At 44.4% G+C, this 12775-nt stretch overlaps 3 protein-coding genes across 4 annotated transcripts in view; 2 read left to right on the top strand and 1 right to left on the bottom strand.

The window, feature by feature from the left end:
• The window catches only part of LOC142814169 (uncharacterized), a 578033-nt gene that overhangs the window by 163617 nt on the left and 401641 nt on the right, over positions 1-12775 (top strand). The gene's annotated exons all lie outside the window — the stretch shown is intronic.
• LOC119185503 (alpha/beta hydrolase domain-containing protein 17B) lies at positions 623-3407 on the bottom strand. Its single transcript, XM_037434497.2, has one exon. The coding sequence runs from the start codon at positions 3205-3207 to the stop codon at positions 2332-2334; it is 876 nt and encodes a 291-aa protein (XP_037290394.1). The 5' UTR covers positions 3208-3407; the 3' UTR covers positions 623-2331.
• wwk (anoctamin 8 white walker) overlaps positions 3454-12775 on the top strand; it is a 60802-nt gene continuing 51480 nt past the window's right edge. The window contains exons 1-2 of one of the 2 annotated variants that reach the window (XM_075892008.1): positions 3454-4140; positions 6295-6511. In XM_075892008.1, coding sequence (XP_075748123.1) covers positions 4092-4140; positions 6295-6511 — 266 coding nt within the window. In that variant the 5' untranslated portion in view covers positions 3454-4091. The remainder of the gene's footprint in view (positions 4141-6294; positions 6512-12775) is intronic. The other variant, XM_075892004.1, reaches the window with a different exon arrangement.

Genomic DNA, 12775 nt, shown 5'->3' with positions numbered 1-12775 from the left:
TTTCAGTAAATGTTTTCAAGCATTAACCGCTTTTACTGAATTACACTCACAGCATGTCTATCTTTCGTCTACGCACAGTATCGAACAGTCGGCTACCGTGCACGACGCTCGCCCGCCGCGCAACATCTGTATTCAGTGGCCATCATTTTTACAGTACTAAATTATCAGCTTTTCATTCCCCCAAACTGAAAATGTCACGCTGTTAAATGCAGTAAGCATATGTGGTTCCCTCTTTGCCTCTCGGCGCGTAAGCTACAGCTAGGCCAGCAGCATCTGGCAAGCAAGGTTCAGTAAACAGTACTAGACAATTGATAATGCAGAAATAATGGTAAAAACATAAAGGAAGCAATAAAATGTTGACACTAAGCAGCTTTCGCAAAAACATTCCGGTAAAGACATTGGTAACACTAATTCGGCATTGCTAAGAAGTGACTTCACATGCACAGACAAACAAATATCTAGGTCGTTGTTCATTTACAAGACAATTGCCCACAACTCGAAAATCAGCTAGTGTCTGTGACAGGAATAGTCACAGTTCATGTGGGCATTGAGTATGGTACAGGTGTCTTAATTACCTCGTTTTCACCAGCAGGTGTAAGGAGACGAAAGATGTGGAACACACTTTTATATACAAAGACAAATCTTTATTTTGTGCCTCCCACACTGGTGGGTTTGTAGATTCCTACCTGTAAACCACCGAGATATAAACAACAACAAAAGGTAAAGCAACTTGGCACATCCTGGAGAGCCACTCATTATCACAATGAGCCCAGTGAAGACCTCACACGCTGGCTACATTGGCAAGACTGGCCAGCAGAGACAAGACTCGGTACTCCAGGGTGCACTAAGGTATTCCCAATACTCATGCATTCACTATGAGTAGAGTGAACAGCATAATGTGCGCAACATGAGTTCAAACACTTAAAATGTTTACAAATACGACTCTCAACACGAAAAAGAAAGGCATTTACCAAGAGTGGCCATGTATATGAACATTGCTATTCCCGTTCGGGGGGCACAAGGACTAGTGCTTTGCACAGGGTAAGCAAGAGTGAGGCCTGAACGCTTACAAAAAGACGACTGGTTTAAAGGGCACTAGCATAGTGGCACTTCTCTCGTGTGTGTTCACAAGTGGTGAATGAAATCCTATTTGTTCATCAATACTGAAATCACGCACAGTGCATGTGTATGAAGCCTACACTTGAGCAGCCTCTCATAAAACTGTGCAGACATACAAAAGGGAGCTAGAGAGAGTGGACAATGCTCTGCAAGACGCATTCAGAGGTTTACAGGGATATCACCGAAAAAAGCCGCTCAACATGAAAAACTCACTTGTGCAAACGTTTCAACCTGTGCTCCCACGCAGTAAAAAAATTGGTGGGATAGTTTAGAGAAGATTGTTTGGTTGTGCATCACTGGTTTATATCTTTTTTGAGGACACCATTACTACAAAAGCACAACCATTAACAGAACGTAATTTTCTCATGCCCAGAACATGCTTCAGTATGGACATATCAAAATACGATCAACTGGGCGAAGATAGTCTAAAAATAAGCTGCATCTAAATATCAGCCATAGCCACACACCAAACACTGCTGTAAGTGTGGTGTACGCTATACAGTGCAAACACTGAACAATGTGCAAATACTAAGAAACTCCTGCCCATTTATACACAGAAAAAGATAAAGCGGCTGAGTACTTGCAGGTTCAACAACTGCGGAGGTTCATCCTTTTTGCCAAACTGAGTGACTATGCCAATTGCTGACATTTTCTTCTTAAATCAACATTTATGTCCTCACTGCACAATTGTTGAGATCTAATTAAGACTTTCTGTTACAAGAAAAAGTGGACTTCCTGAACAGGGACAAATGCACTAACACCTGATCTAGGCAAATGTGTCATGGACATGTTATTAGCCAGCCCAGCAAAGGTGCACTGTATCAAAACCATAGGGTTCTGCTTGGCTACCGATTGCAATCACGTGGAAAACGTGTGCTGGCCTTACCCCAGTATTTTGCACAAGACCAGCCACTGCAATCAGCACAGCCAGAACAAGGCTTATGTGACGGCCAGTGGCATAGCACCCTTTTCTGCCTTTGGTGTCGCAAAAGGCCGCGGGAAGCAGTACACCTCGCACAAAAGACAGACAAGGCATCGAGTTGTAAAACCACTATGTACACAAGCATTAACACAGCCCTGGGAAGGTTCCCAACGGGGGCTCGTAAGTAACAACGCGAGTCTTGTTGTGCACACGAAACGGTTCGTACGTCATGACATTGGTGGCAGTTGCTGCTACTGTTCAGGGGTCTCTTCGAGGCCCCTCGGGGCTGGTCAGTTGAGCAGTTCTACAGAGACGAACTGCTTTAGGCGCTCGAGGTACTGGCCGTACAGTTCGACGTCATTGTGTCCAGCACCTTCGACCCAGAGCGGCTCAACGGCCCGCGGACAGCGCTCGTACATGGCGAGCCCGTGCGAGAAGTCGATCACTTCATCCTCGGTGCCGTGTATGACAAGCACGGGCGACGAGACCTTGGAGATCTTATCGATGCTGGGGAAGGCGTCGAAGAACCACGTCCGCTTGGTGTTGGGGAAAGCGACGCGCATGCCCGACATCAGAGGCGAGTGAAGGATGACGGCGCCCACCTCGTAGCGCGAAGCCAGGTCTACGGTGGGCACCGTGCCGATGCTCTGGCCGTACAGGATGATGTTCTCAGGGCTGATGCCGTAGCGGGTTCGCAGTGCCTGCCAGGCTGCGTCGATGTCGGCGTAGAGGTTCTTCTCCGACGGCTTGCCCGTGCTCACGCCGTAGCCAGAATAGTCGTAGCTGAATATGTTGCAGTTTATGCGCGAACCTAGACCCAGGTAGAAGCTGCTCATCTGTCCCAGGTCGATGGCATTGCCGTGGCTGAAGAGCACTGTGAAGCGGGCTGCGGCCGAGCAGCGCACGAACATGCAAGCCAGTCGGTTGCCCCTCGATGTGCGCGTGTAGAACACCTCGATCGCCTCGAGTTCCCGCTGCGAGTACTGCCACTCGGCGCGCTCGCTGAGGCTCAGCGTGTACTTGGTGCCGGTCTCGTCGGGCACCAGCGAGTACGTTGGCTCCGGAGGCAGGAACGCCAGCTTGGCCGCGATCCGCGCTGGGAAGGGCGGGCAGCAGAACAGGCAGCACAGCTCGCTCAGCGATAGGCCGTTCATTTCGCGCGGCATGGGGCCTCTGCGCGTAGGGGCTATGCTCGCATGCCAGCCACCAGGCCCTCGGAGCGCAGACCACAATAATACGGGTATCCAAAGATGACAGCTCGTCGCCCTCCCACCGCTGTTGTCCCTGTGCTCCCACCATTCAAGGTGACGTCATGGAGAAGCCGCGGTGCCGCCGTCTCGCGTCACTCCGCGATGAGGAGTAGTAGTTCTTGACCTGCGATCACAGCAGTTCGTAGAAGCGCTCAAAACGGATTATACGAAAATGTTCCCATTGCACCCCGCTCAAGAGCTTGGACCAAAGAAAATGTAAAAACGAAACTTGGCATAGAACAAAGGAAGTTTAGGCGCCACCTAGCATGGCACAAAAACTGACAGAAGCAGCAGGAAGTGCCGAACATCCGCTGAGATTGTTTATTTTCATACGCTGCAAACAAAACAAACAAAAAGAAAAATAAAGGTACCTGCAACGTTTAAAAGACTGCAAGTTGTGTTTGGCGCATTGCGCAGCTGCAGGCTTTCGCTTGCTTGCGCGTCAGCGTGAACTTAATTTGTGTTTGTACTCTGTGCTGTTCTGTGCTCTGTTCCGACATCGTTCACTAACGTGACTGTGCGTTTTCTGCAGTGGTAAATAAGTTCAATAGAACAACGTTCGTAATGTGACATGGTCACACCTTGTGAAGTTTTTCATGTGGTCAACAGCTGGTCACTCCCTCCGGGGAACATGAAAGCACCGCAAATGATGGTTGTCTGCAGTGGCAGGCAATTTCGCTCGTTTGTTACGCGGAGTACTTACCAACACGCAGCGCGCACGTGCTGCGTGCTCCCGAAATGGAGAGCGAGCTCAATGAACTAAGGCTAGGCTATTCGGACGTCGTCTGCTCGCACGTTGGATGGAGTCGTACCGACGGAAGCGAAGAGACGCCTTCCGATTGCTGTCAGGTTTGTCCAATTGTTTCACTCCTCGTAAACTCCCTATTAATACCGCCACCCTCCTATCTTCGCGAACTTTGCTGTCTCTACAGCATGTTTTTTGCATGCCTGGGTAACCCGACCGCTCTTTTTTTTTGTTAATTACCTTGGTGCCCGCGATTACCTAGCGTACTTCTTTACGGTTGCCTTATAAAGTCAGCGTTTTCTTGTTGCAGGTGCCCTGCTGTGTTAAGTCCTAAATGCGCAATAACAGACAATATCAATTCTTCCCAACGTAATTAGTGAGCGAAAACTTGTCATATGAATGGATTCTATTTAGCGATTCGCACACGTATGCGCACAAACTTGCATACGTACAGTACGTACGATAGTAAAAGGTCCAACGTCTCCGCCGCTGTGGACCAGTGGTCATGGTGCTCTGCTGCTTACCCGTGGGTTAAATCCCGGCCGCGGCGGTCGCAGTTCGGTGGAGGCGTAACGAAAAGAGGCCCGCGTGCTGTGAGATGGTAGCGCACGCTGAAGAACATCACATTGTCGAAATTTCCGGACCCCTCCACCACAGCGTGCCTCATAATCAGGCGTGCGCACGGTTTCCGCATGGTAGTGCCCATCACACCAAGGCGTGGAAGTTGCTCACTCATATATTTCCTGCCGAGGTCTGTGAATGTTTCAGTTTCGAATCGAGTAGTGGGTACTTGAATCATTCCATTCGGCTTTCGAATGTCTAGTATTCGAAATTTTGAATAGTTAGACTGGACAAATAACCAAAATGCTACAAAAGCCATTGAGTCAACGTGGTTAAAGGTGAGGGGGCTTAAACTCAAGCTAATGTCATTACTTTTGCTGAAACTATCACTGACAGCGTGTTCTGGAAGTGAGCGCATCTTGATTAAAGAAATATATATACAGCATTTCGAGTTGGCATGGCTCTACTAAAGGCGCCAGGGAACGGTCCGGTAAACTACCGAACTGCTAGCGTCAAGCAAGAACCAGCGCTCTAAGCTCAGGCCATTTATAGCCAAGAAGTTTGAAAATACTTCAGTGAGTCACTGGTCTCAACAAAGGAAAATCCTTTGGAATACTGGAAAGAGCACAAAGCTGTGCCTTATCCAGGTTTCACCAAAACTGCTTTACAATACTTCTTCAGTCTCTGCCACTGAAGCGTTTATAGTGATTGCATGTTTTCAAGTGCAGGAAACACTCATAACATCATGACGAGAGAGCTTGAAGTCAGGTCACGTGGAAGAAGCTTGTGTGTCCGCATGACAGTTTGTAGTCTTTGGTAGCAGCCACTCACCATGTTATGTGCGCAAGGATGTGATCAGATTTCATTTTTTTGTTCTTTCTTTCCATTTTCAATAAAATCTTTTGTATCTTATTCAATATTTTTGGCTGCCATGAGGCACTCTTCACACACCTCCTATCGTCAGTCAAATGTGGATCTCGACTAACACATTTCATTCCTGCTGTAATGCAGTCAAGCGCATTGTCGAACAGTTTTACAAAATGCAACAGTCATAGGAAAATTAAATGCCTACAAGAAATTACTAAGTGGAACAATTCTTGCAAGGGCGTACCATAGAGCACAAGGTCAGGTCAATGTTATAAGGCTGCAAAAGGTTGTCTGGGCCCCACATTACCTGTGCAATGCTTCATGAAAGAATATGTTTAGTTATTTCTGAGCTGTTCGTATACCAATAAAACATGACTACATCCATGAGCAATATAAAAGAGAACACCAGAACTGCTGTTTAAAGGTTACTCAGGCTTAATGTAGTTGGCAAGTGCAAAAGTGTTTTGAACACTAAATACTGAAGTTTCCTTGTAATTCATATCAACCACATTCATATCGGGGCATTTAATCGCTAATTAAAACAAAAATTATGTGTGTCAATATTGTCCTTGACTAAACATTTCTGCTTTTGGATTTGAGCATTTTGTTTAGACGTTTTCTGCATGACCCTGTAGTTTCTTTGGGGGATTGTGCTTAAAGTGTTCTTGTAGTTGCTCTGCTTTTCTCTGTAGTTCACCCAGCTTATTCTCACTTGAAGAATTGTCCATAAAAAGGGAGCTAAGCAGCCAGAGAAATATTGCACATATAACATTCACTTGGCCTAAGTCAGAACAATCTTGCAGCATCAGTAACGGACTCTTTCTCACCAGCGGGGCGCCTCGTGGGCCGCCGTTGGCGTCTCTTCCAGAGGACTCCGCAGCAAGAAGGCGATCTGGTGCTGACTTTCTCAGCTAATACGGATGCTTCGGTGGTGGAATGGTTTCGGGAAAGGCTGAGCAGAAAAGTTCCGCAGCTCACTGTCCGGCTCTGTCGGCACCCACAGATGGGCCAAGTGGCACTTTACTGCAGTCCAGCCGCTGAGCATCTGTGAGTCGCCCGGCCCGCTTTCGTTGGGTTGGCTTGAAATTAGTGTAATGTGGGTTTCAATTTTCATTTCAGTATCTAGTGCACAGCAAATGACAAGGATAGAGGGAGAGAGAGAGATAAATAGAGAAGAAAGGCAGGGTGGTTAACCAAGCTAGGCTCGGTTGGCTACTCTACACTTGGGGTGGGGGAAAGGGGGAATAATAGAAAGAAGAGATAGAAAAGAAGAGGAGTAAGAAAGAGAAATATGAATAGTCAGCTCGAGACTACACAGCACGGTCTAACAAAGTTCTTTCACAAGCGCTCGTGAAGTCTGGTGGCCCTTAAGAAGTACAAGAGGGCTTTTGTGGCTTTACGCATATGCGAAACCGTTGGCCAAGGTCCCAGGATCTTCTTTTCTGTAAGCGGTCGTGAACCCAGCTGACAGAGCTTGGCTTCCATAATACGTCGTTCAGACTGGTATGCTGGGCAGTGGCATAGAATGTGCTCAAGCCTTTCCTCGCAGGCGCAGATGTTGCATGCCGAACTGCTCGCCATTCCAAGGAAACGAGATTACGCATTCGTAAATGCCACACCCAATCTCATGCGACACAGTAAAGTTTCAGCGCATCGTGGGTGCCCAGATGGCAAACGAAGTTGCAAGTTTGGGTCGATCGAATACAGACACGCGTTGGAGTAACCCGGCGTATTCCATTGTAGGAGAGTTATACGGCTCTTGTCTCCTGTCTTTGTCAGCCTTATGTTGTCTCATGTTATGCACTAGATGCTGAAATGGAATACCAATGTGTTACATTCTTTCACATTAATTTGCACTTCATTTCACTTTCCTTGAATCCTTACTGTTAGGGATACATTGAAGATGATAATGGTACAATTAGAATTACTATTTGCAGGTAACATTTTTTGCTGGTATGTTGATAATATTAGTGACTGAAAAAAAAACGAAAAAATGACAAACAACTGACAGGACACAAGCTGAACCTGAAAATTCAAGGTTTAATGGAAAAGTAGCCCCGAATCAAACCAGTAATGCATGCGTCATTTTCAGCACTCTGACCCTGAACAGTTTGAGCAAGCAGGATAGCCAAACATTTCACAGATTAAAATGTGAAACCAGCTGTCTATGAACAAAAGCTCTGTATGAGATGTGTATCGAAAGATTACAGACACATTAACTTTTTCTTGTTTCTTGATTTCAAATGCATCACAAATTGTATGTTTGTATTCTTGCCTTATGACTAATAATTTGAAATAAATGGTGCAGCCACAGCTCTATCGCTGCCTAGGTGGGTTGTCACCTGGGCTTGTGGGGTGTAGATTGCTGCTTCATGCAGCCTGTCATTTATACGCTGGCTGAGCTTGCCACTATATACTCAGCCAGATGACAAAGTAAATTGCTGCATGACTGACTGTTCTGATTCAAGGGCGTTAAGAAGGGAACCTGATGAGGGCAGCAACAAAATGAAATCGTGAGAAAAAAAGAAACGAAAACAGACATGAATTGAAAACTAAAAAAAAAAAAGAACATGTAGCACAAACAAAGATGATGTAGTAAAGGTGCACGAGAGGAGATGCGGTTCACACATGATGCGGTGGGTGACTAGGGGACAGAAAAAGTAGTGGCGCAATACTGAGAATGGTTGGAATGGGAAGAGGTGTGGGTGTGCTGGAGCAGAGGCTTGGTCTGAGACTGAAGACCAGCAGGGAAGAAAGTGCCCAAGATTTTATAGCAATCTTCTGTTAGCTGTATTGGCATGACCAGCTTGGACCGAACGACGCCATCCTCGTGAGGGCTTGCCAGATGTCTTACGGCTACATTTCTTAGGCAGCACACCAGAGGCACAAGTGGTACAGCTGCCTCGATGACCTTATGTCAATGCCACTTGTGAGCTGATAGTGGTACCACTAAAGCCTTGAAGTTCGCTGACGTAACAAGACGTCACAGTCTGCCTGAAGCCAATTTTCGTCTAGGCAACGCACCTTGCCAAACTGTAAATATGAAAAGACTTACTTGTTTCTTGAAAATAGTTCAATTATAGGTATTTATGTTATGGATGTTATGTTATTTTATTCCATTGGAGGGTTTTTTGAAAATAAAGAACTTCTACAATTCTAAATGTTCATGCTTGTTTTGTCTGGATGGAGACTATGACACTCACACAACGCATTTTGTGTATAAACTGGTGTGATCTCTTTCACAGACACTGCTCGTCCATCTGTGTGCTTGCAAAGCCTGGATATCTTGCACAGCACACGTAGAACAGGTCTTGCATTATGATTTCGAATCATTAGATATTGGCAAAGAAAAAAATATGATTGAATGTAAAATGTTTTAAGCATGCAACATCAGCAAACAAGGCAAAATTATTTGTGTAAGCTATCAATAAGTACTCTTCACAAATGAAGAGGTTATTTCTTAGATAGCTTGTGCAGATATTGGTGTATTAAATGTTTGACAAGCTTACCAGGTTAGTTCGCTTTGCTCAGGACCAAATTGCTAAAGGTGATGCACGCTTGGCTGGTTGGTTCAGCATGGGGCCTACTTTTAACAAACTTTTAAATGTAATTGCAGCCAAGCTGTTGTCCTGTCTAGTTCTCTGGCTTTTTTTCCTCATAGGTTTACTTCACCAACTACATGCAAGAGATATATTCTCAAATACACAAAGCAGCATTTGTTGTTTATAAATGGCTTATGGGTCACTCATTTCAGCTGGCTGCCCTTGTGCCCATGCTGGAGTTGCAGCAAAAATGTGCTGGTCTGAAATTTAGGCTAGTTGGTGGGGTTCATGAGGTACTATAGTGCCAAAGGCTGTCATATTTATTAAATTATTATTATTATTATTATTATTACTATTATTATTATTATTATTATTATTATTATTATTATTGATCAATATGAATAATTACTTTCTGAGGCATTACAACTCCACAGTGAAAAAATTAGTGTTTAAATGCTATATGTGATAGTGCATGGTTAATTTGCCCTGTTAGAATACTGTCACATGGTAGTGATGTTGAAGAAGGCAGCAGTTCGTATGTTCAGGACAAAGCTCTTTATTTGAGCGAACTTGTGCCCATAAAATAAAAATTTAAAGCGCAAGCAATATGTGGTGTACACAAGTAGGAAGAAATATGCCAAATTGTAAATCTGCTTCCAGGCCATCACACGCACAACAGAGCATTGGCAGTGAGTAATATGACCAGCAGTACAGTGTGTCGGCCTTTTATACCTGCTACTTTGAAGCTTCCAGCATTACCGTTGGTGCCTGGGTTAGTCCAGGTTGTACTAGTCCCACGCGGCGCTCAGTCTTATCGGAAGGTTCTAAAACAAAAAAAAAATGTGGAAGGTTCCCAGACACTTGGGTGTGATTTGCAGAAGGCGGTAGTTAGACATGTAATGAATCGGTTACATAACATAAAAAGAAGTGAACATGGCAATATGAAGGAGCAGATAAATATCAAGCATTCAGCGATTGTTATGAGGAGATACACAGCAGTGTGAACAGATGGTCGCTGTGAGATAGTTTAAAATGTCGCTATACGTACATGTTAGTGCTTCTTGCAGTACACATGCACTTTTGTGTGTTTTGTGGGCTCATGTTAGGCAGTGGTGGTTAAGCATTGCATATCTCTTTAAAAAAAGAAAGCACGAAAATTGGGATGTCTTTGCTACCACGGCCTCAAAGCCACAATCTAATTCTTACTTCAATGTACTTGGCTCCTTTGTCTTCCAGTTGCTATTATTGCACTGTTCAATAAATAAATGAGAAATTTTTGAATATAAGTTAACTTTTGTGAAAGCATGATTCTAGAAAATAAAACCTCAATTTTGTGGTATAAGTGCTCATCTCCTGTGGAAAGTTGAAAGTCATAAGAATCCTCAAATTCAGGGTGCCTGAAGATATGTTAGCTACAGAACTGATCCTTATATTTCTGAAACTATGCTGTTCCTCCGTTGTGAAAGTTCGCATTTGTGAGCATTATGGTAAGACCCATGTTGGCTAAGGTTACGTTGTGAGCCAGTGGTTCAGATCAGAACTATCATTTCTGGCCAGTTTATGTTCATAAATAACAGACTTGGCTGAAATGAACGACATGGCAGAGCTCTGTGAGGGGGAAGGGGAATGTGCACTGCCCCAAATGTTATGCTAATGAAACCGTAAACATATTGACAGTTGCTTACAAGGTATGCTTACAACGACAGTTGCAATGCTGAACAATGAAGCAAGAGCTCCAGGCAATTTTCAGGATACACACGCAGAAGGCATGTTGTAATATTTTCATTGTTAAAGGAACTTTTAGATTCTTAAAGCATTTGCATTGTATTTTTATGCTTAGTCAGCTTGCCTTGCAAATAATGCAAGCTTCATATGTTATGTAGAAGTTTCTCTGCTATGTAGTAGGAGTGGCCAGGTTAGTTAGCCAGACAGTGGGACTGCATTTGGAAGGAAAAAGGAGAATGCACACGTGTATTAAACATTGTGTGCATGTCAGAGGATGTCTAGAATTACTCTGAAAGATTAGAACATGAATAGCATTCGATGCCATGAGTTCACATTATTCTGCACTGAAAGGTTGACATGTACTCATAATTTCTACTAACAATACAGTGGCTTGTGAAATTGGTGGCTTGTCCTGTGTGACAAAAAAATAATTTGAAACAATCTACACTTCTAAGAGAAAAAAAGCATGCTTCAGTGTTCTTGAAATATTGTTATGGGCGAGTTGGGACATAATGGATGGTAAAGGCAGTGCTTCAAAATGCAAAAAATGCCAGACGAGAGCGACATAGACAAAGTTCGTCTTTCCTCCGCACAACTGTAATCATCTATCTCACTTGCTTTCCTTGCGAGACTAATATAGCATGACATACTAGTCTTGATAGCACAGATTTTCGAGAATAATAATACAAGCAAGCCGGTCGTTTTGTTGTAGCAGAAATATGTCTCAAAATATAACCTGTGTCGCACTGTGAAATGATACCAACCCACCTCCCCTTGCCACCAGCTATCTTTAAGGGCCACTCACCAGGTTTGACAATTTTGAGCTGACAAGTGCAATGCCTAGACAAGGCGTCCATGATCACGCCTGCCAAAATTTGCAACGCTACGCGCCGCTTAAATGGGTGAAATTTCAAGATGAAAGCTGCTCCCCCTCCCCTCTGCTGGCACACGCGTAGAGAATATGGGCATGACGTGGGCGTAGGAATGGCCCTACGTACACGGCAATGCGGGGACGTTGGTCCTCTACGTAGTGGACTCTGCTCTGACGTTGTCAACAGTATACCACGTGACATGGCAAAAATTATTTAACACAACATGCGTAGTTTATGTATTTGTTGCTTTAAGAGATGAATAAAACTTGAAATAAATAATGAGATGCAATAAAAAATTGTGCGCATTTTTTTTACATTTTCCCCATGAAATGCTATGAGATGTGGAGCTAATATGCCAGCGTTTTGCATGCGTTCGGGTCCCCGTGGTCAGCTCACTGAGCAGACGACTGCCGTGGAACGCTCCTACGCGTTCGCACACTCATAGTGCTCATCTACTCTACCGCGTCTAAGCCAGCGTATCCAAACGATCCCGCAGAAACAGGCAGAAGACCACAAAATAACTCTGGTCAACAAAGCAACGCCTCTCGCGTGCACGGGGGCTGGGCTTGTTCGGGCACGTCATGGGTACGTCCCCTCTTGGTCGGATGCCGGAGAGGGTGGGGAAGAGATTTGGCCTGCGAACGCTACGCGGAGGAGCGGCATAGTTTTCAAGCTCGCCTACTCTCTCCCTCGTTTCGCGGTGCTGCTTCAAAAAGCCTGTTTTCTCCGCTCGTAATGAATCAATTCGAAAAAATTTTTGTGGCAAAACGTTCCTCTTCCACACCCAACAACTTGTACTGTCTAACTAAAACTCGGTATAGGGCCCAGTGAGTGGCCCCTTAGGGATCTAAGTAATCTGGATTATAAATGGCTTATGGGTCACTCATTTCAGCTGGCTGCCCTTGTGCCCATGCTGGAGTTGCAGCAAAAATGTGCTGGTCTGAAATTTAGACTAGTTGGTGGGGTTCATGAGGTACTATAGTGCCAAAGGCTGTCATATTTATTAAATTATTATTATTATATTATTATTATTATTATTATTATTATTATTATTATTATTATTATTATTATTATTATTATTATTATTGATCAATATGAATAATTACTTTCTGAGGCATTACAACTCCACAGTGAAAAAATTAGTGTTTAAATGCTATATGTGATAGTGCATG

This window comes from Rhipicephalus microplus, chromosome 1, assembly GCF_043290135.1.
Source record: "Rhipicephalus microplus isolate Deutch F79 chromosome 1, USDA_Rmic, whole genome shotgun sequence".
NCBI classification, from domain to species: Eukaryota; Metazoa; Arthropoda; class Arachnida; order Ixodida; family Ixodidae; genus Rhipicephalus; species Rhipicephalus microplus.
Note: the sequence above shows the minus strand (reverse complement) of the source record. Positions and strands in the feature narration are given on the sequence as shown.

Bases quoted from the DNA above. Each gene is read 5' to 3' on its own strand.
- LOC119185503 (XM_037434497.2), bottom strand. From the start codon at position 3,207: ATGCCGCGCGAAATGAACGGCCTATCGCTGAGCGAGCTGTGCTGCCTG.